The sequence below is a fragment of the Microcaecilia unicolor genome, chromosome 6, assembly GCF_901765095.1.
Source record: "Microcaecilia unicolor chromosome 6, aMicUni1.1, whole genome shotgun sequence".
NCBI lineage: Eukaryota > Metazoa > Chordata > Amphibia > Gymnophiona > Siphonopidae > Microcaecilia > Microcaecilia unicolor.
This window is the reverse complement of record NC_044036.1, coordinates 160515124-160538866: the sequence shown is the minus strand read 5'-3', so window position 1 is coordinate 160538866 and position 23743 is coordinate 160515124. Positions and strand designations below refer to the sequence as shown.

Below are 23743 nucleotides of genomic sequence, written 5' to 3'. Positions count from 1 at the left end.
GGATCATTCCCATGCGCCAAGACCATTTTTACTGCTGGGGTAAAATGTCCAGTTTTTCTATTTTGCGTATTAATGGCCATGTGCTAATTTTCCCATTAGCTCATGGCCATTAGTGCATGAGCCCCTACCGCTACTTATTTTGTGGGTGGTAGGGACTCATGAGCTAAACCAGTGCTAATCAGTTAGCACATGGCAATGCCCACACACTAACCGATTAGCACAGAACATGTCCAATCTCTGCTCCCAGACCTGCCTGAGCACTAAAATAAAATTTTATTTTTTTAGGGGCCCTTTTACATAAAGGTTGGTGCGCTGCAGTGGGCTTGCCATGCGCCAGTCCAGAACTACCGCCAGGCTATCGCTGGAGTCCAGCAGTATTTCCAGCCCCCAATGCATGATATTTTCAGTGCTACAAAAATATTTTCTATTTTTCTAGCACCGATGCTTACCTGGCAGTAATCAGTCAGCGCCGCGTTCTGCCCGGTTACTGCTGGGTTAGCACGGGAGCCCTTACCTCCACCTCAATGGGTGACGGTAAGTGCTCCCCCAAAATGGCTGCACGGTAAGTGATTCACTTACCGCACGGCCATTTCGTTTCGAGAAAAATAAGAGACGGCCTTTTAGTTGCTGAGATAAAGGGGGGCCTCAGTGAGTGTCAAAAACACTCGCATGAATATAATCTCAGCTAGGGTAGGAAGGGATAAACAAGTCCTGTTACAGTATGCACAGTCGATGTTAGTCTTTGTGTGTGTGCAACCAGCAAGCTAATTGCTTCTTCTATTGGGCTCCATAATCCTTATGCTGAAATCTGATTTCTTCAGTTTTCCCCCCACATGTTTTCAAAATATTCTAGTTACCAATAATTCTGTCTCATCCACTCGTGATGAATGCTCCTGAATGTGCAATTCCTTTGGTAGCAAACCTTTTCCTTCACTGAATTCTGTCCAGGTTTCCTTCCTGGAGATGTGCTATTTTTGGAAAAAAAATGATGGCATGTAACAACAATGGGTATAACAAATTGTTACTTGTCTTTTTTAGCGTCTTGTTGAAGCGGCAGAGGAAGCCCACTTAAAACACGAATTTGATGCTGATTTGCAGGTACTTGTTAACTCTTTCATTTCTGAAATGGATCAGAAGTATACGTGAATGCATTATTGTGAATCGGCAGCTTTCATGCTATTTTAACGTAAAGGGATGTGAAGATTTTTAAAGGCACAAAAGTGTTTTCACTATAGTCATTTAACAGTGCATTTATTGTTTTGGACTGAAACTTATGAACTTATATTTTTAATAGTGCACCTAACTGGGACATTATGGGGTAATTCTACAAAGAATGTATCAACATTTATGTACTGAATATGCTCATAATTGACTAGAATACAGGCAGGTAAATACCAAAATTCCGTCTATGCCCTTTTCCATAAAAAGGCATCTGTATGCGATAGCGTGTAATTAGAATGTGGAAATGCACTTTGGCTGTGTTTGGGTGAAGCATGAGTGGAGCACCTAGTTATGCATGTAAATTGTAGAATGCTATAATTTAATGGGTCAATATTCAAAAGTAATTTAAATTACTTGGGGCTATCAGCTTCACTGGTTAGTGCTGCTGAATATTAGCACGAATCACTACAGTGAAACCCGACTATTTTGTGGGCTGTCTGGGATGGAGTCGGCACTTATGTGGTTAAGTGCTAATATTCAGCACTTAACCGCCTAGGTTAACTGGACAAATCAAACAGCATAAAACTTAGTCCTATCTTTATCCAGTTTTGCTTAGATGGTGTGGGGCATACAAAGATAACAACCTTTTAGGGTGTTTTGGGGGAGCCTGACACTTAGTATAAATTACAAAAAGAACAGGATTCGGCCATGTTCCAGCATTAGACAAGCAAATGTGTTCCCTTTTACCTTTAGGCCCAAATTCCTAGCGCCCAAATAAAAACAGAACGAACTTCACAGCCAAGTATTATAAAAAAATAGAGTGCTTATTTATTTACAATATCAACAAAAACAATATGAAAACTGCAGGAATGAAGACAGAAAATGGTCTTATCATAGAAACAGTTCAAAGTAAACACACAATATCCTAGGCTGACTTTTATTTAAGTCAGCTACTCTAACCCCGCAGCACTAAAGATCTATACATGGCAACTATACAACGTGATGAAGACATCCAACAGATGGCAGAGTGATCCTTAGAGGCCAATCAGACACAACACGGGACTGCAGTTCAGATGAAAAGTTTTTTACATCCTCAGATAAGAGCCTCTTTTGTACAGAGATCAAGAGCTTCAGCTGGGCTAATGAAGTACCTTCTGGTCTTGTTGGTGATTTTGTTTATCCCACATGTTGTGGCTTCAATAGCCAGAAGATTACCTCACTGACACCATATTGAAAGGGTCTCCTTGATAAGGAGCCAGGATTTCACAAGCAAAGTGCAGTTTTGGCAGCCACAGTGCTTCTCTGGCTGCAAGGGAGATTCCAAGAGTCCTTGGCTGGTCTGGACATGACGTTGGTGCTGCTAACAACATTGTTATTCTGGTACATTGGCACCCTTGGCAGCATTCTTTTGTCTGTATGCAAGGCCAAGGCTCATTAAGCAACAGGTTTGAGCAATGAAACATGAAATTAGACTGAGCCTGCATTTTATTTTGTTAATGCTGGATAGTGCCATATATCATAATCCCATACATTTTTGTTATATAGTGCTGTATATAGTGCTTCATAGTCTTCATAGTACTTGCTTTGCTCCTACAGGTGGTTAAGTGCTAAATATCTCGCTTAACCACATAAGAGATTGCTAGCCACATAAACTCAGATATTTAATGCTGGTGCTTGGACATGCCTCAACACTGAATATCCGGACATACCGCTGGTGGCAGCCAAAAATAGTTGACCACCACTGGCTCAATATTTTACCCTACCAATTTTTCAGCTATTACTTTCCTTTATAGAATATTAGTCTTATAGGCACCTAAATATAGGTGCACCATTATAGAATAGGTATTTTCAAAGATGTGGTTTATGAGGTATGTAACTGCTTTTTGATGTGCATAGCTCAGATTTCTGTATGTGCACTTTGGATGGCTGGATTTTCTGGACATGTAGATGAGAGCATCTTCTAGTTTCAGATTTTTGTGCCTGGGAAACAGAAGCGCAAATTGGAAGAAAGAGGAACAGACATTTCTCCCGTGCAGACCTCCAGATCCTGGCAATGCTAATGCTGCACCAGAAAAGGTCCTGTTTCCCTTTGATGGCAGATATGAAACCCCGAGCCTCCTCATGACACACTTTCCTGTCACACTTTGATGGAAAGACTACATACCCCACCCACAGGATTTTCAAAAAATAAATGATGGACTAAAGGACCCAGAGTGGCTCAAACTGATTTGAGCACCACTGGTTCCAGGAGCTGGTAAGTACAGACACTTTGTATACTGCAGCTTTTACTCTAGTGAGCTGTAAGTCCTCTCAGTCATATATTGCTTTGAAATTTATCGTTAATGGGGTGATCTTCTACAATGTACATTCCAATACATATGGGCTTTGCCCAGTTCTTGAAGGGAATATAGGCATATACTTTGCCTCCCAAAATTGCCTAGTGAGAAAGAAACCAGCAGATTTTTTGTGTGCGTGTTTAACTTTTTCCCAGAAAATGAATATGTGTAGTTGCCTCTTCCAGGCTACCCATGCCTCTGATACTCCCTGCATCTCCTTTGGGTAAATGCAGCTTCCAGATAGCCTACTACTTGAATTTTGAGCATGAAGCACTATGAATTATGATTTCTAATGTGCTTCTTCCTTATTCTAAATTAAATCTGTATTGTACCTTTCCTCTCTTTTCTCTAGGTCTTACATCTTGCTGCCTTTTATCTCTTTTCTTTGGCTCTATGCTGCTGAGAGCATTAAATAGCACTTACATTTTTTTTCTGAGATGGCAATATATTGTCTTCCTCTTATCGGTGGTATGTATACTCTAGTTTTGAATCTTGGACTTTCACAGTAGTGTTTTGTATTAAAATCATATCCATAGAAAACAGTTGGTGTACATAGATATCTACACTTAACATAAGTTGTTATAGACTATCAGAATGCAAAGTTCTATTTATGTATAGTGTGTGTACTGATGTATTGCTTTTTGCAAGATAGCTATTATGTGTGTACAGAGTGTTGCTTAAGCTTGCATAGTTACACACATGTCTCTCTTCTAACAGATTCTAGAAGCTTGAATAAACCTATCTCTGAGATTGTACTCTTCATTTTCAACACCTTCATTGTCTTCTTCAGTTGGATCAGTGGACCATTCCAACATCACTGTCTCACGTCCTACTGGTCCAGATTCGTCTTCTATTTCTGCTTTTTCTAGCATCTGGAGTCTCTCTCAGGCTGCAGATCTGCACAAATTACAAGCAGTAATCAGAGAACTACAGGTGCTCATCTAGTCAGGCCTGTCTGGTGAGGATGTGCATTCATTTGAAAGGATCTGGGAAATGTTATTGTTAGCCCAAACTACTGGAAAACCTCAAATTAAAAAATTTCCCCCATGCTGTGATGAGTGTGCACTCTCCGTAGATAGTGTTCATTCTTTGTGAAGACTATGCACTATTAATGATTGCCTCCAAAATGCAAATTAAAAAAAAAAACTAAACAAAACAAATTGAAAATTGCTATATGGCACTGGAAACACAGCAGATCAAAACATTTTGTCCTATGTATCCCTACTGTTGCTTAATCATGCCGGTGACTTAGGAGGATGGATGTTGAAGCAATGACCACAGTAACATTTCTAGCTATTTACCTTATTACAGCGTTTACCTTGGAGTGGCCTAGTGGTTAGGGTGGTGGACTTTGGTCCTGAGTAACTGAGTTCAATTCTCGTCACAGGCAGCTCCTTGTGACTCTGGGCAAGTCACTTAACCCTCCATTGCCCCATGTTAACCCTCCATTGCCGCATTGAGCCTGCCATGAGTGGGAAAGCGTGGGGTACAAATGTAACAACAACGTCTAGCCCCGTCCTTGGCCGTTTTCAAATCCAGACTAAAAGCCCACCTCTTTAACGCTGCTTTTGACTCCTAACCACTACTCTGTACCCTTTTATCCCCTCCTCTTTAATTCCCTTACCTCTTAGTTGTTCTGTCTGTTTGTCTGTCCTACTTAGATTGTGAGCTCTTTGAGCAGGGACGGTCTTTTTATGTATGATGTACAGCGCTGCGTATGCCTTTGTAGCGCTATAGAAGTGATAAGTAGTAGTAATAGTAGTTTTAGGGTTAGGCATAGAAAAGGTGGATGCTGGAGGGAACCAAGTCGAGAATTGTGTATGCTCTTTTACCTATGATGGAAAGCAGAGGAGCAAGACTGAAAAAAGTGTGTTAGATAAGGAGAAATCTTGAAGACAGTTGCAGTCACAATCAGTGGCAGGCAGCTAGAATGTATCCTTAGCAGTATGGACAGAACTGGGCAGACTGTATAGAGAAGGTGATTTTTTCCTGCATCTCTTACTACTGTTATGAGTGGTACCACTACTATGATTTCTATAGTGCTACCCTGCATATGCAACGGTGTGCAGATACACATGGGGAGGTTAGGTTTCATAAAAGGTCACCTAGGATGAGAGGGCAAAAAGGTGCCAATTTCTAGCCTATCTTATAAATTCACCAGAAGCAGGCTTAAATGTTAGCATGAAAAATGTGTGTATGAATTGTGACTCTGCATGCGTTCCTCAAAAATCCCACCACTGAAGATGTCTACACTCAGGTCATGTAACAGTACACATCTCCTTGCCACCATCTTACTTTTACATGTGCACCACCTGGGATAATTATCTGCACATAGAACAGGGCTTTAGGCACAAAAATGTTTCTAACATTACCCCCCAAAGCTAGAGTTTGCAGCAGTAAGGGCTACATGAAAATTGCCCTCACTTTTATCCTGTACCTAAAAAAACAATTAAAAGTTTAAAGCAAGCATTTCTAGCAATTCATCAATCTTGTGATAGTAAAGCTTTCTCCCTTTTACTCCCATATTTAAATTTTGCAGTGAGTAAGGAGCCACTGCCACCACACAGGGGATGATCCAGCCTTTCAGCGTGGGGAGCAGCTCACTTTCACAGAAGGGTAGGAGGCTCTGTGATGCTTGAAAAATGTTAATGCTTTTTGGAAGTCTGTTAAAGCTACCGATGTCAGCAGGAATAAAAGGACAGTAAAATCTCTCTCCAGGCTTGTGTTGTTTATTACTGTCATGGTCCATTAAAAATAATCAATTGTTAATCTTGGTTCCAGCGACCCCTCTGCTACCTGTGCCGAGAGATTGTTGTTCTTTATCAGAAATCTCATAATACCATCTGTTCAATATAAAATAATGGGTAGGGTGATTGGGAGAGTTCATCCAACTGGCGGAGGGAAAGGTTTGGATTAATGGTGCTGTTTCAGAGAAATTCGCAAAAGCCACCTTGCTTTCCTTTAGTATCAAGTGAAATGCAGAATATTATAAACCCTATAAGTCAAGCTTATTCGAATGTTCTGATTATAGAAGCATAATCAAATAAAAATATTTGGCATTGGCTGTGGTTTGAGACCTGTTGCTATTTAACTAAAATGAAGAAAGCCACAGAAGGCTTTCTTCAGAAAGATTTTTAAAGCTGCATCAGAAAGATTTTTCCCAGCTGCATTAACAGTAAAACTTGGAAACTGGCTGTTGTGGGTTGAGATTCGCATGTAAAGCATTTTTTGGTTAGTTTTCATGTCATTTTCAAACAGGTCGATATTCAAAGTGATTTAGGGGTCCTTTTACTAAGCCTCGTAAGCTTCTATGCGCGCCCAACGTGTGCCAGAATGGAGTTACTGCCCGACTACCGCGTGCTCTTGCGGTAATTTCATTTTTGGTGCATGTCCGATATGCGCATCTGAAAAATATTTTTATTTTCCGGCACGCATAATGGATGTGCGCCAAGTGACATTTGGTGCGTGAAGGCCATTACTGCCCGGTTACCGTGTGAGTCTTTACCGCTAGGTCAATGGCTGGCGGTAAGGTCTAAGACCGAAAATGGACACGCGGCAATTTTCATTTTGCCGCACGTCCATTTTTGGCAAAAATTTTAAAAAGGCCTTTTTTACAGGTGCGCTGAAAAATGGAAAGTTGCGTGCCCAAAACACGTGCCTACACTACGGCAAGCCGTTTCAGCATGCCTTTGTAAAAGGACCCCTTAAGCTGAATATCGAAACCCTTATAGAATATCTTAAGTTTCATGTGTATATCTGGCACTTCAGAACACACACTTATGCCTGTTCTAAGGCTGGTCTAAGTGTTCACACCTAACTTGGGGACCCTTTTACTAAAGGGTGGGCAAGCGAAACTCTTATCTTCTTATGTCTTTTGTCCTGCTACGCTAGTAATCTGTAAAAGAAAGTAGGTGCCTGATTCTCTTTATAGAACTGGTCCCAATGGACGCTTTGTAGGTGCCTTCTTAGGGAATTATCATCTTAGCAGGCACTAAGTCACGTGTTATGGGGGAAATTTGATATCATAGTAGACACTAACATTTAGACCGCTACTAAATGGACTTGGGAAAAATCCACAATTTCTGGAATAACATATATAAAATGTTTGTACGTTTGGTAGCTTGCCAGGTGCCCTTGACCTGGATTGGCCGCTGTCGGGGACAGGATGCTGGGCTCGATGGACCTTTGGTCTTTTCCCAGTATGGCATTACTTATGTACTTATGTACCCATTAGTCCCTGGGTTCTGTATATCACACCAAGATTTCTGCATGGAAATCAAAGCGTACTCGATAACAATGCAGTTAACAAGCTAATCAACGCTGTTAATTACATTTGTTCCCCGCGCTTTCAATTATCTGCACTAATTGGCATTAATTAGAATATATGCGCACTACCCGCTAAACGTATTCTTCAAAGCGGTGTGCATAAATTCTAATGTGTGCCGCTGAAAAGGGGGAATGGCTACCAGGTGTGAGATGGATGGGTCGTGGGCAATCCAGAAAACTATATTCAGGGTTATAGAATACACCTGCTCTGCACCTAAGATGCTGGTATTAAATGGCTGTGTCTAGAGTTAAGTGATGTTATGGCTTCTTGCTGTATTCTATATATATCTATCTATATATATATATATCTATATATATATATAGATATATATATATATTCTGTATATCGCAAAGGAATTTAGGCTTTTTCTATAAATTGTGCATAAATTAAAGTGTGCTTTGTAGAATGTGCTTAGGTGAAATTCATTTCAGTGCCAAATTTTTAGGCATGATAAGAACAGTGGCCTAGATGTTAGGCAGTCACAAACACAAGCAGGTGGTGGCCCAGCATGGCCAGCAGAGGTGGGTTTAAGGGGGAGGAGAGCTGGAGGAGTTTAAGGAAGGGACGGTAGACAAAGAAGTCAGTTTAAAGATGGGAGGAGAGGAGGTAGGAAAGGTGGATGAGAGAGGAGGAATCAGAGACAGAGAGAGAAGGCAGGAGGCAGAGAAAGGAGGTGGCCACTGGAAGCAGGAAGGGCAGCGATTGAAGAGGTACAATCATCATTTTGTCTTCTGCTCCAACGGATCACCCACCCCACCCGCCACCATTTCTAGGATGTAAGGGTTTCATTGCAGCAATTGACAGGCAGTAGGTTCTAGCCTGATAGAGTACACAGCAGTATGTGGTAGACCAAATCAAGGTCAAATGGCAAATGGTTGTTGGGCATGCTAGCAGTGGCCTTGATGATGGTTAAGACCAGGGGAAGTTCCCCTCTTGTACGGAGGGGGGCCAGTGCCAGAGTAACTACTGATCAGCAGGGCCTGCCTCAGACTTGGACGGAATGGGGAGGCTGAAGGCTTCATGAAAAAGAGTCAACGGTTGAGAAGGGGATTCTGCTTTTACGGCAAGCTCCTGATCAAAGCTGTGATGTTGGCGCCGGGGCATGTTAGCGGTATAAGCCCCAGGCAGAACAGAAAATATGCATCGTGACTAAAGCAGAAGTAGAGAGAGTTCTGTGACTCCAAAGGCTAGGCCACTTGAAATGCTCTTGATAGAAATTTGACGCACATAGGTATTTGAACATAATTGATCAATACTATGAATATGTTTACATTGATTAAGTTGTAGAATGCTGTGGCCATAATAAATTCCAGTCTTTTCTCAGATAGCTTGTCAAGTGTCAATATATGTCATGTATGGTGTGGCATGAAAGGAGAGTGGTGAGGTGTTGCCTACCCGATTTGTATAGAATCTAGTCCTAGGCGAATAAATGATAGCATATGTGTGCTTTAGGGATAAACTGTGGGAGCCATTTTAAGTGGTGTGTAGGTACTTATGTTGCTTGTATATAGCATGGCCCTTTTAGTGATATTTATCTTCTCAAAAATGAACTTATAAATGGTATTATCAAATCTTAAGCATCTGATCAAACTTGATGCCAGTTATTTAGAAGCATCATTCATTCTCCAGGAAAGTTTGGTACATTGCACAGGAGGTTTGACAAATTCAGTGTAATATCATGTTTTAAAAATCTACATCAGGGATGTAATTTAAATAGTTCCATTTTCTCTCTCTTCTACATTGCTATGCATTTATATAATAGGCATAAAACGGGCACATTATTGGACATTTTTATAGTTCATTGTGATAAAATAACCCCTTGTGTACACAATGATGGTTTCCATATTAGGAGTCATCACCAAGGAAAATATGCTAAAAATCATTATTGTGTGGTAGCAAGCCTCCCCCCTCCCAAATTCAAATAGAATATTAGAAATTATTCCGAACATCATGGAAAATAATGCTGAATATTATAATGCCTCTGTATAGATAATATGATGCAACCACACTTTCAGGCTTATTTTTGAAAGCGAAGGGCGCCCATCTTTTGACACAAATCGCAAGATGGGCGTCCTTCTCCCAGGGTCCTCAACTGATTTCCGTGGCGGGGACGACCAAAGTTCACAGGGGGCATGTCGGAGGCATACCGAAGGCGGGACTGGGGCGTGTTTAACACATGGGGGTCCTCGACCCATAAAGGAAAAAAGAAGGGCGTTCCTGATGAGCACTTGGCCGACTTTACTTGATCTATTTTTTCTTGCGACCAAGCCTCAAAAAGGTGCCCAAACTGACCAGTTGACCAACCCTTACTCCCCCAGTAGTCACTAAACCCCTCCCATCCTAAAAAAAACTTTAAAAATATTTTTTGCCAGCTTCTATGCCAGCCTCAAATGTCATACCCAGCTCCCTGACAGCAGTATGCAGGTCCCTGGAGTAGTTTCAGTGGGTACTGCAGTGCACTTCAGGCAGGCAGACCCAGGTCCATCCCCCCCTACCTGTTACACTTGTGGTGGTAAATGTGAGCCCTTCAAAACCCACCAGAAACCCACTGTACCCACATGTAGGTGCCCCCTTTCACCCCTTAGGTCTATGGTAGTGTTGTACAGTTGTGGGGAGTGGGTTTGGGGGGGGGTTGGGAACTCAGCACCCAAGGTAAGGGAGCTATGCACTTGGGAGCAATTTCTGAAGTCCACTGCAATGCCCCCTAGGGTGCTCGGTTGGTGTCCTGGCATGTGAGGGGGACCAGTGCACTATGAATGCTGGCTCCTCCCATGACCAAATGGCTTGGATTTGGTCATTTCTGAGATGGGCATCCTTGGTTTCCATTATCGCCGAAAACCGGGGACGACCATCTCTAAGGACGACCATCTCTAAAGTTGACCTAAATGTCGAGATTTGGGCGTCCCCAACTGTATTATCGAAACGAAAGATGGCCGCCCTCTTGTTTCGATAATACTGGTTTCCCCGCCCCATCGCGGGGACGTCCTGCGAGGACGTCCTCAGGAAAACTTGGGCGCCCCGTTCGATTATGCCCCTCTTTGAGTAATTTGTGCAGTTCTTGTCTTCCTATCTATCTATCTATCTATCTATCTATCTATCTATCTATCTATCTATCTATACTAGTAAAAAAGGACCGTTTCATAAACAAATGAAATGGGCGCTAGCAAGGCTATAGAGAGAGTGAGAGTGTGTATATGTGTGTGTGTCTGTGTGTGTGTGTCTCTGTGTGAAAGAGAGTGTGCACAGGTAGGGTGAAAATGAAGAGACAGCAGTGAAATTTTACATAGGACAGCTAAATCATTTGAGGCGTGTTTGTGTGTCTGTGTGAGAGAGTGTGTATATATGTGTGGATGCGTGTGTGTGTGAGATACAGTGTAAGTGTGCATGTGTGTGTGTGTGTGTGTGTGTGAAAGTGAGTGTGAAAGGGTAGGGTCAAAATGAAGAGACAGCATTATAATTGTACATAGCACAGCACAAACATTTGAGGCAGTTCTTGCCTTATCTCCCCTGCCGCCCCCTCTATACCCAACGATTCGTTCCTTGTCTTCCATCCCCTCTGTGTCCCATGTGTATGTGTGTGTGAGAGAGAGAGAGAGAGAGAGAGAGAGAGAGATGCTAGCAGTCCCTGTGATAGTGGCAGGTCAGTTGCTCATTATAGCCAGTTAAGAGTAAGAGTGTTTGTGTATGTGCTGTTTTTTTTCCTTCCCTCATATGCCCTCCATGTCCGTTGTTTGTGTGGAGAGCAGAGATCTATATGGTTCTTTTAGCGTTGCTGTTGACGTCGCGTAGCAACTGTTGCTTCTGGTTTTCATTGTTCCGCGATGTGTCTTATGTCACGTTCCGTCGCGTAGTAACGGGTTCGCGATGCGATTGGTTGAGTGTCATTGGTCCGCCCTCGACATCATGACGTTTTACGTGGGGGGCGGGGCCAACACTCATGGGCGAATTCCTGGTTTCACCACCATGCATTTAGAACGTTGGGACTTGTGGAGGCTTCAGAACGTTGGAGGTGCGTTTTATTTATATATATATATATATATATATATATATATATATATATATATATATATATATATATATATATATATATAGTGAAAATAGAAAAGATTCAGAAAAGGAAAACCGAAATGACAAACAAGATGAAATGGCTCTTTTATGAAGAAATATTTAACAGATTAGGGCTCTTCAGCTTGGACATTTTGCACTTGTTTCCACATGAAGCTCATTTTTGAAAGTGACTTCATACTTTAGTACATTAGAGTCCTAGTCTCTGTTCATTGTAAACTGAGGGCAGGCTTTTATAAATTTACAAAAGCAAGTTGTGCAGTGAAAACATTAGAAGCCAGGATAGATCTCCTGCAGTTTTGATGGGGATATAATCAATCAGCCGCAGTGTAATTACCTAAACCTTTCAGAATGTTATCTTATTTGCTGGATCTTAACATTCTAGCCATTCAAACACAAATAGGCAAACTACCCATTAATTACCAGGAAAATAGAGCTGTATTTGATAGGAATGAAGTCTTTGCAACTCTCTTGAATTTCAATTTACATAAATTAAGAGGCAAGTTGGAGGCAACTACAAAGAGCAGATATCTTTGTAATAGAATGTCTAGTTATCAAAATGCTCAAATCCAGTTTAGAACAGGCTTGGCACACACAGAGCTTTTTAAAAAATATGTATCATATATTTGGCAGGATGCACATCAGAAGCAGTGCAAATGCAAACAAGAGTGATAATGACGGGGGCATGGCAAGATGGCAGCTTAAATCTGCAGCAGTGCATACCAGAGTCTGGTCTTTCTTCTTTCAATTTGCCTCTTTTCCTAAAATGCCTCACACCAAATGCAAGGGGATGGTGATAGGCCATTTGCCCCATTTGCCGCTGGTCAGAACATCTTCCCCAATCCAGCAGACACTGGACCGGTTCAGCACGAGACCCCCGCAGATTGTGATGAGAGGATCAAGTCCTACTGAGAATCTCAATGGAGGAACATCATATCTTTTAGGGCCAGAAACATCTTTATTCCCTCTGGAGCCAAACCCACCACCATGTCCTGCAGACTTGACAAAGAACTCTGTGGATTTGGGAGATGCTGACCCTGAGGCTCAAGTCTGAAGTGTCAGACCTGAAGGGTTGACTGTAGAGCATGTGATTCAGGAGCTCGGTGTGAAGACTGGAGCTCCTGTGGTAATTACACTAGAAACAATTTGGAAAGCAATACAAGAACTAACTTTAACTCTACTCAAGATACTTCCCTTCTTGTAAGTGAAGTGGATAGTTTGTCTCAGTCTGTTAAAATGTTAAGCAAGATTTTGTTCTTGAATCTACTCAGACTCAAGTAGAAGTTACTAATTTGAAAGGAACTCTGGATGTTCTGGTGAAAGATAAGATCTTCAATCTAGTTAAACTCAAGTAGAAATTACTAATCTGAAAGGAACTCTGGATGCTTTTGCGAAAGATAAGATTTTAATTCACCGGAGAATAGAACAGATTGAGAACTTTAATAGACATTTGAGTTTGCGTGTCTTGAACTTTCCCAGGGCTGTGAGTATATCCTCCACTATTTTTTTCAAGAAATATTCAATTGAAAATTTGAAGTTTTCCTCATTAACTATACTCCCTATAAATAAGATATATATTCTTCCTGTTTCACTGCAAGCTGTGGCTGAGCCCATGGGGGCTGGTGTTCAAGTTCAAGCACAAGATATTCAAAAGGTTTACAAGATTTGATTGCTATACTTGAGATCTCTTATCAGAGGTCTCCAAAAGGGGGACTCTTTATGTTTCATTTGTATTTGAACAACTTCTTAATGCAGTAATGAAGCTTTATTTTTGGAATTCTCAAGTACTTCTTTGCAGTCAAAAGATATGGATCTATCTGAATGTTATGAAGACCACACAAGATAGGAGAAAGCTGTTTTTGACGTTTAGAGATGAGAAGCATGCTCTTGGGGCATCTTTTTGTTAGCTTACCCATGTGAATGTTTAGTTTGATATCTGGGTATTATATATATATATATATATTTTTTTTTTTTTCTAACTTCAGATCAATTGAGAGGTTTCATAGACATGAAGAAATTTTCCAGTGGAAGTAGAGTAACATCTAGTTAATGGCTATTTAGGGAGTAATTGTGGGGTATTCAGGTTATTGCCATTTTCTGTTGGAAGTATTAAATTATTGATCGCCTTATCTTTGTACACTTCCCTTCTTAATTTTGAGGTCTACAGAAGAGATGATATATGATTTATTTGTTTCTTGGTTTTCTTTTCTCTCTGTATTACTTGACACATGCTTGGATTGTAATGTTATTATATATTCTATAAATAATTTTAAAAAAGAGTGGCATCACTCAGGACTTAGCATTGCTTACATGTATAAATGGTGATTTTGCTAATTATGGAGAGAATTTAAAATAGTTACATGCTGTTTACATGTGTAAAAGGTGGATTTACATGTGCAAATTGGTACTTAACGTACAATTATTGGGGTCGATATCCAGGGTGATTTAATGAGCTAGGAGGCTCCTACCCAATTAAATCACACTGACTGGGTCCAGTGCTGATATTCTGCATCAGTTAACTGGAGAGTGCTTCTGCATTTCAGCACAGCATGCCATGGGTCTATCTAGTTAGTGCTGGAGTGGTCCAGGGTGGATGAATCGACGGCAGAGTTGGGAGTCAGCTGGGTATCACCAATATTAAGTGCCAATGTCCAGGTAACTATCTGGCAAGTAGAACCTCATATTTTTTTATTTATTTATATTCCACATTGTCCCAAACAAGTTTGAGTTCAATGTGGCTTATCAATTGGATGATCTTACAGGCAAGTGGGCTAATCCCCAATTCTGATGATTTGTGACTTTTTGGATCTAGTACATCAACACATCAATATTTACCTATGGACAAGTGGACTAAGCCAAAAGCCAATGAAATTCACAGATTTTTGCACATGATTGAATGGGCTATCCCCATTGATCACATGGACAACTGGGCCAGCCACCTCAGGTGTGAAAAAAGGGTTAGCCTTCTTATCGGTAACATGATCAATATACAGCACTTCTAACTTATCTGGATAGATATCCAAGTATCTCCACTGATTATCAGCAGTACCCAGATAATTTACAGGCGTCGCTAAAGACCCGAATATTCAGTGTGGGTGCTCATGGACATAAGGAAGAATTTCTCCAAAGAGGGAGGGCAAAGTAATTTCTTGCATTACTTAACAGGGCTTTCTATGGAGCAGGCAGAAATAGGGAAGGTAATCATCTTATATACGGTATGATGGAACATTTTACCTGTGGGCAATAGCAACTGTAGCAGGCAGCAGTGAGGGCCAAGAAATCTGAAGGGGGGGGGGGGCAAATGCCCCCTGTTGCCCACCCACTACACCTATGGAGGCACTGAATATTGGGTTTAATATAGCCCACAGTAGCCAGTGTTTAAAAAAAATGCTGGTCACTGTGTGTTGAATATTGAACTAATCAATTTTAAGAAGGCACTATTTATAGGAATGTGCCAGAACTTCCAGAGATTTCATAGACGTGTCTTCTGGGTATAAGAACATAAGAGTAGCCACACTGGGTCTGACCAATGGTCCATCTAGTCCAGTAACCTGTTTCTAAAACTGGCCAAGCCAGGTCACAAGTACCTGGCAGAAACCCAAATCATGGCAACACTCCATGGTGCTAATCCCAGGGCAAGCAGTTGCTTCCCCATGTCTGTCTCAATAGCAGACTATGGACTTTTCCTCCAGGAGCTTGTCTAAACCTTTTTTAAACCCAGATATACAAACCAGTGTTACTACATCCTCCAGTAAAGAGTTCCACTATTCGTTGAGTGAAAAAATATTTCCTCCTATTTGTTTTAAAAGTATTTCCATATACAGTAAGTTCCTTTAGTGTCTCCTAGTCTTTGTACTTTTTGAACGAGTAAAAAATCTATCTACTTCTACTCATTCTACACCACTCAGGTGAATCATATCTCCCCTCATCCATCTCTTTTTCCAAGCTGAAGAGCCTTAACCTTTCCTCATATAAGAGAAGTTCTATCCCCTTTATCATTTTGGTCACTCTTCTGTGAACCTTTTCTAATTCAGCTATATCTTTTTTGAGATACGGTGACCAGACCTGAATGCAGTACTCAAGGTGAGGTCCCATCATGGAGCGATACAGAGGCATTATAATATTTCATGTATTCCATATTTTAAAATGACAGTACAAGTATGTGCAGGGATATTTTCCCATGAGCATTTGTACCTGTATGTCTCAGTAAATTGGTTAGTCTATGAACTGCAGCCAGTCTGTGGAAATTTTCAACGGGATCTCATGAGACTGACAAACCAATTTCATACAGCTTTATGCTGTTCTTTCAAAGGATGAATGTGTCTGAATTAAAGTTGTTTGGCAAAGAAGAGTGGGCTAAGATTCCTCAACAGCAATATGAAAGACTAATATAAAATTATAGAAAGTTTTTGGTTGCAAGTATTGTTACTAAAGGAAGTGCAACCAGTTATTAAGTTTAGGGGGCAGTTAATTTTTCACATGGGTGATATGGATGTTGGATAACATTGTTCATTAAATTAATGAAGTAATAATTGAGAAACTGTATTATGTGTTTATTTGGGTAATATTAAACATGAAATGACACAAAATAAAATGGTATCATTTCATTTTATTATTTTACTACAGGCCCATCCTCATCATGTCATTTACTGTGTGTTATGTGTTGTTAATGCACAATTCAAGTTGGTAAATGACCTCTAAATGTTATAATGTGCACTGCAGTATTTCTAAAATAAATTTTAAAAAGTAATGCTTAGCATGTTTTGGAGCATTGAAAGGGTCATTTTATAAAATAGATGTTAACATTTATGTGATCCTGTTACCTTTTGGACCTGGATTCCTTACTATTTTTTTTGTTATTCATCAGAGATGTTTTCGTTGTGGTCTGTCCTGGCCTCTAGAGTGGTTTCCTATACTCTGCTTTACCTGTCTTCATCTCAGTGCTTTTATGTGTATGATAGCACACCTCCAAGTCCTGAACTTGTGCGTCTAGGTCATGATGGCTGCCAATGCTTGAGGGCTCAACCTGCCCTTTATAGAATAGCACTTAGTAACGATCTTTTCCGGAACTCATTTATAGAATTCCCTCCTATGTGCATAGGTCATTGGGATAATGGCATGTACACATTGTATGCCAGACTTGCATCTAAGCGCTATTCTGTAAATATGCATGTATCTTACATAGCACGTATCATACAGGTAGGCATTTATACATAGGTGGAGTCCAGGCAGAGCATGGATGGGGCTCACATTTACATGCTTAAGGTACAGAATATTGACAGTTACACACATGGCCACTTATGCCAGCTCTATGTTTGGTGTATTTTTCAATTTTCCTATCCCCACTGTTGATTCATTCCGTTACCTTTGTGTCATTTAAAACCTAATTGGCAACTATATAGAATTAGGGTGTTAACTCTTAGTGTGCATAATACCAGTTAACCATAATGGAGCTTAGTAAGATGATGGAATCAAACAAAAATTTAGTATTTTATGTCATTTCATTTTTAAAATGATTCAAATTCAATTGTTTTGAACAGCAGTGTATTCTGATATATAGCTGGTCTGTCAAATGATCAATTGTGTCGAAGGTGGTTGGCCTCAAACTATCATAAAAAATCAAACCAGATTCTATTTCCCAGAGAAGATTACCCATTACAAAATGTGTCCTAGAACTGCATTTGTATCAAGTGGCAACTTAAAATTCACTGTAAGATGTGGCTAATGGCATTTAGGAACTAGAAAAGGGCTGTGGTGCTTGTTTTTTCCTGCTCTGGTGCTGTACAAATAAAGGAGGAGATGGAAAAGCAACCCATGTTGAGTTTTGAAGATCTCTCTCTCTCTCTCATGTATTTGCTGAGTTATTCCTAGTTAATCTAGAAATCCAGAAGTTGATGGGAGGTGAAGGAAAGTGAGACACAAATAGCTTTAAAAGAAATTTAATCTACTGGCTGTTGTCTTTCTGTTTATTGCTTTTAATTCACGTATTGAGTAATTCAGCACATCCTCTGAAGTTTGGCAGCCTAAAGGATTGCAAATTAAAATTTAAAATTGTTGCAGAGCCCTACTTGGAAGACTTTGTTCCTGACAAATAACAGCTCTATTTTCCTGGTAATTAATGAGTAGTTTGCGTGTGTGTGTGTGTGTGTTTCAATGGGTTCGATGTTAAGATCCAGTAAATAAGATAACATTCTCAAAGGTTTAGGTAATTACACTGCAGATGATTGATTATATTCCCATCAAAACTGCAGACAGATTTGTCCACAGTTTCTAAGGTTTTCATTTCACTGCTTGTTTTCAGCCAGCCTTTAAAGGCCTGGCATTACTTCACGAAGTACAGAGAAGAGGGTTCTAATATGTTTCTTAATTCAAAACTCATACAGTATATTTTCAAGAGTTTGGCCGTGGATGCAGATGGAAGAAGGCTTTCTGAAAACAGGATTTTTATTTCCTCTAGCTTTTGATTTTTCCACGACTGAATAGACAATTTTCAAATAATTTGCCATGGGTAAATTAGCTTGTCTTTAAATTGCCTTCCTCTGCCCCGCTTAAATTACAAGTGAATTGTATACTTTTAGGAAGGTTAAAAAAAGGCTTCCTTGGGGGAGGGTGGAATGGGGAAGAAAAACCTAACTAAATTCTGTATATGGCACTGAAGAAAATGAGTACTAAGAGCTATTCTATAAATGGCACGCCGGGCGCCATTTATGGAATAGTATTTGGGTGTAAGGATTTGCACAAACTGAAGCCTGTTGTAAATTCTCATGCCTAAAAACCACAGCGCACAAATTCCAGGAATGCCCTTGACCCACCTATGCCCCTTCTATGGCCATTCTTCCTTTTTGTATCCGCACAGAAAATTTGCACACGTATCTTTATTTATTATTTATTTGTTTGTTTATTATTACATTCGTACCCTGCGCTTTCCCACTCAAAGCAGGTTCAATGCGGCTTACATAATAATATGGATTACAGAGTATTGATAGAGAAAATATAAGTTAAATATAGCAGACTAATAAAAGAAATAGGTAGGTAGAGATGGGCAAGGGTGAAGGGAGTAGGAGGAGTGTGAGCAAGGGGTAGGTGATCATTGGAGGGGGGGGTAGAGAGGCAGGAGGGGGGATGGGACACGGGATAAGCATAGGGAAATTTGGTGGAGAGATGTAGTCTGGGTCCTTGTTATAGAACACCGATTAAAAGATAGCACCAATAATTGATTGTTAATGCCCAATTATCAGTACTAATTGGCTAATTATGCAATTAAATTGCACATGAAAATTGGGTGTGCACCCAAATTTGCATGCACAATTTTTAGCCTCATATAGTAACATAGTTCATTATCAATTCATGGTTAAATGAACAATGAATGTGATATTATATACTTCTTTGGTGTTTCTGGAACATAGACCGTAGAAGTCCGCCTGGCTCTGACCTTATGTTCCACCTACTGGACCTGCTGTCAAAGCCCACTCCAGCCTATTTGAATATGTCTTGTCATTTGTAGGACCCAAACTGTAAAAGTTTGCCCACTGCTGTCCTCGGTTCCAGCTACTGAAGCTGCCATTGAAGCCCTTTCCAGCCTATCCAAAACTTTTTATTATTGTTTTATACTATCTATTTTCTAAATAGAGTTCCTCTGTGTTCATCCCACGCCTTTTTGAATTCCGTCACTGTTTTTGACCCTACCACCTCCTTCAGGAGATCATTCCAGACATTGACCACCCTCTCTGTGAAAAATAATTTCCTGACTTTACTCCTAAATCGACCACCCTGCAACCTCAATTCATGTCCTCTAGTTTTAACATTTCCTCTTCTCTGGAAGAGTTTGTTCCTATAATAATACATTTCAAGTATTTAAATGTTTGTGTCAAATCCCCCCTGTCTCTTCTTTCTTCTAGACTGTACATATTCAGGCCTTCCAGTTTCTTCTCATATATCTTTTGATGCAAACCCCATATCATTTTTGTCGCCTTCCTCTGGACCACTTTTAGTCTTTTTACATCCTTAGCAAGATGTGGCCTCCAAACTGCACACAATACTCTAGGTGGGACCTCACCAGCGACTTGTACAGGGGCATCTACACCTCCTTTCTTCTGCTGGTTCTCCTCTCTCAATGCAGCCTAGCATCCTTCTGGCTATGGCCATTGCTTTGTCACACTGTTTTTTTCACTTTAAGGTCCTCGGGCACCATCACCCCAAGGTCCCTCTCCCCATCTGCGCATATTAGCCTCTCACCTCCTAGGACATATGCCTCCCTTGTGTTTCTACTTCTTAGATGCATCACTTTGCATTTCTTTGCATTAAATTTTAATTACCTAACATTAGACCATTCTTCTAATTTTTGCAGATCCCTTTTCATATTTTCTACTCTATTACAAATCTTAGTATCATCCATAAAAAGGCAAACCTTATCTTTTAATCCCTCTGCAATGTCACTCACAAATATGTTGAACAGAATCGGCCCCAGCACTGATACCTGAGGCACTCCACTACTCACCTTTCCTTCCTCCGAGTGAATTCTATTGACCACCACCCTCTGGCATCTGTCCATCAACCATCAACCAGTTTCTAATCCAGTTCACCACTTTGGGTCCTAACTCCAGCCTTTCAAGTTTATTTAAGAGCCTCCTATGAGGAACTGTGTCAAAGGCTTTGCTGAAATCCCAGTAAATTACATCTAGCACACGTCCCCGATCCAATTCTCTGGTCACCCAGTCAAAGAATTCAGTCATATATGGAATTAGTGGTTCATGCATACATTCGATATTGTGTCTTATTTGCAATATGATATTTCTTTTTCATTATTGTATAGTGGATTCTGTTAAAGCTCAAATTACAAAAATTATACACATACCCCCGAATTCTATAAATGGCGCCCTACATTGTGCATGCTAATTTTGGCCACACAGCCAAATTGTGCACAAAACTTAGGCTCTCTTTTACCGAGCTGCAGCAAAAGGGGCCTGCGTTGGCATCGGCGTTTGTTTTGTACGCGCGCTGAGGCCCCCTTTTACTGCAGCTGGTAAAAGGGCCGGTCTCGCTTTCCTTCAGGAAATGGCCAGGTGGCAAGAAAAGCACTTGCTGCGTGGCCATTTCGGGGGGGGGGGGGGAAGCCTCTACTACTTCTACTTATCATTTCTATAGCGCTACCGGCTGTACGCAGCGCTTCACACTTGAACATGGAGAGACAGTCCCTGCTCAATAGAGCTTACAATCTAACTATGACAGACAGACAGGACAAGTAAGGGATAAGGGTGAGGACAGACAGGACATATCAGGGATAGGGGACAGTTGAAGATTTAGGTTTAGGAGTTAAAAGCAGCGTTTACCACCATCCATTGAGGTGACAGTAAGGGCTCCCATGCTAACTCAATGGTAACCTGCCAGTGATTACTGCTGGGTAGCATCCGGTGCTACAAATTTGCGTAGCGCCAGAAATTACGGTGTGATGGGGGGGGGGAAGTACCCCCGGGCTACTGTGTTAGCCCGGCGGTACTTCCTAAATAGCGAGCAGTAAGCCAGCGTTGGGCTTACCGCCGCTTAGTAAAAGGAGCCCTTAATTGATTAACAGAACAATCAGCACTGATAATTGGTATTTACCAACCAATTAGCAGCACTAACTTTAGATCATGGTAGGTGCATGGTTTATTGGCGCCAATTTTTAAGGCGCCATTTATAGAATTTGGCCCATAGTATTTTACTTGTGTTTGGTCATCTGCATACATAGCCAATGCAAAGCATCCACACTCCTTTCCCATGACATTTATATTCTGTGGGTGACACTGCTTTAAAATGTCTAAAGCTGAGGTTTCAATGGATGTTTTGTAAAAAGAGCCAGGATGGGCAGAAGCGAGTGGGCATCACTCGTGCCTTTGGACCTCACTAGACCACCTGGACTCTACCAGGTAGGCCCAGGGGACTTACAGAGATGGGAGGGGTGGGGTGGTTCAGGAGGGGCTTGTTGCCAGAGAATGTGGTAAAGGCGGTTAGCTTAGTGGAGTTTAAAAAAGGTTTGGACGGCTTCCTAAAGGAAAAGTCCATAGACCATTAATAAATTGGACTTGGGGAAAATCCACTATTTCTGGGATAAGCAGTATAAAAGTTTTGTATATTTTTGGGATTTTGCCGGGTATTTGTGACCTGGATTGGCCACTGTTGGAAACAGGATGCTGGGCTCGATGGACCTTTGGTCTTTCCCAGTATGGCAATACTTATGTACTTATGCATTACTTTTTCATGTTGGAGTGGGAGGGAGGGGGAATTGGATTAGCAGAGGGCATTGTGTCCCTTATGCTGGTCCCAGCCAATATTCAGCCAAGGCCCACATAAGTGTCTTATGTGGGTCCTGGCTAAATAATGTCCAGAGCTCACATAAGCTCCAGCAGTCAACGCAATTATAATTGGATATTCAATGCCAGTGCACTGTGGCTAATTCTGTAAGTAGTCTACTATTGTTATTTGAATGTTTTACTGCTGTAATTGTCTATTGCTGATGTTTGATTTATTCTTATTGTTCACCCCCTTGAGTGAATTCCTTCAAAAAGGTGGTAAATAAATCCTAATAAATAAGAATAAATTAAATAGATGGACCATTTGTCTAACTCAGTATGCTATTCTTATGTTCTTATGTGCCCGCTATTGTAAAACAGTGGGTACTAAAACAATATGAAATATAAAAAAAAATTAAAATGAAAGAAAACAAGGCTTCACTCACTAATGAAACAAAAAAAGAAACAAACAAAAAAACCCTAGAAAGTATCTAAAAGTGATGTTGGGATTTTTTTTTCATGAGTATATTGGTTTTCTAGCAATTTCTATGGGCCTAAAAATGGCAGACCAGTCTTTCAAAATCATTTTTTTTGGATTGTCTGTGTTTTGCATACTGTAGGTTCTTCATGAAATGATATACTGATTACTTCAGCATAGTGACAGATTTTCAATTTCATATCAATTTATTAGGTATAGTGAGCTGGTTAGAAATCATTTCTTTCACAGCAAAGTTCAGCTTTTGAAAAGGAGACATAACTCAGGTATTTGAAGCTGCTACATTTAGATTGTGGTTTCTGAAATGTAGCACACTTCTACTTGTGTCCTTTTTAACACATCATGAACAATTAAAAAAGGCAAGTATTTTCTACTAGGTTTAATCTTTGTTAATTTATTGGCTGGGAAAAGCAGATAGGGGCAAATACTTTGTTGTCTGTGAGGTTCCAGAGACTCAGGGAGGTGAGGAACGGATTCAGCATCAAACAGAGCTGCGACAGAAAAAGAATTTTGAAATCATTTTTTAAATGTCAGTTTTTATCTGCTCAAAATTTAAAATAGCATTGCTAAAAATTACAATCGTAGGGCCCTGTTTATTAAGGTACGCTAGCATTTTTAGGGCACACTAAAAATTAGCACGTGCTAATGCTAGAGACACCCATAGAAATATATGGGTGTCTCTAGGGTTAGCTAATTTTTAGTATACACTAAAAACACTAGCACACCTTAGTAAACAGTGTACAAATACAATTGAAACCTAAAATACATACAACTGCAAACCACATAAACTCATAAATACATCATATATATGTAATAATGTTATGTTTTAGGATGTTTGTTGAATCACACATTAACCTAATCTTCCTTCACACAATTAATTAACAAACATATTTATTTTTAGATTTATTATACCGCCTTTCACATAAAAATATATCAACATGGTTTATGATATAAAAATAATCATGCAAATAGAGAAAAATATATAAGACAAGGGAAAGATACAAGTCTGGGAATGTAAATAGCACAATAATTAATAATCATTAAACATTACTAGGTAATCAGAGACATATGAGGACAATTAGTCATCTCT

At 40.3% G+C, this 23743-nt stretch overlaps 1 protein-coding gene across 1 annotated transcript in view; it reads left to right on the top strand.

The window, feature by feature from the left end:
- The window catches only part of CACNA2D3 (calcium voltage-gated channel auxiliary subunit alpha2delta 3), an 877278-nt gene that overhangs the window by 272511 nt on the left and 581024 nt on the right, over positions 1 to 23743 (top strand). Inside the window, exon 4 of the mRNA XM_030205518.1 lies at positions 1039 to 1098. Within this exon, the coding sequence (XP_030061378.1) occupies positions 1039 to 1098 (60 nt within the window). The remainder of the gene's footprint in view (positions 1 to 1038; positions 1099 to 23743) is intronic.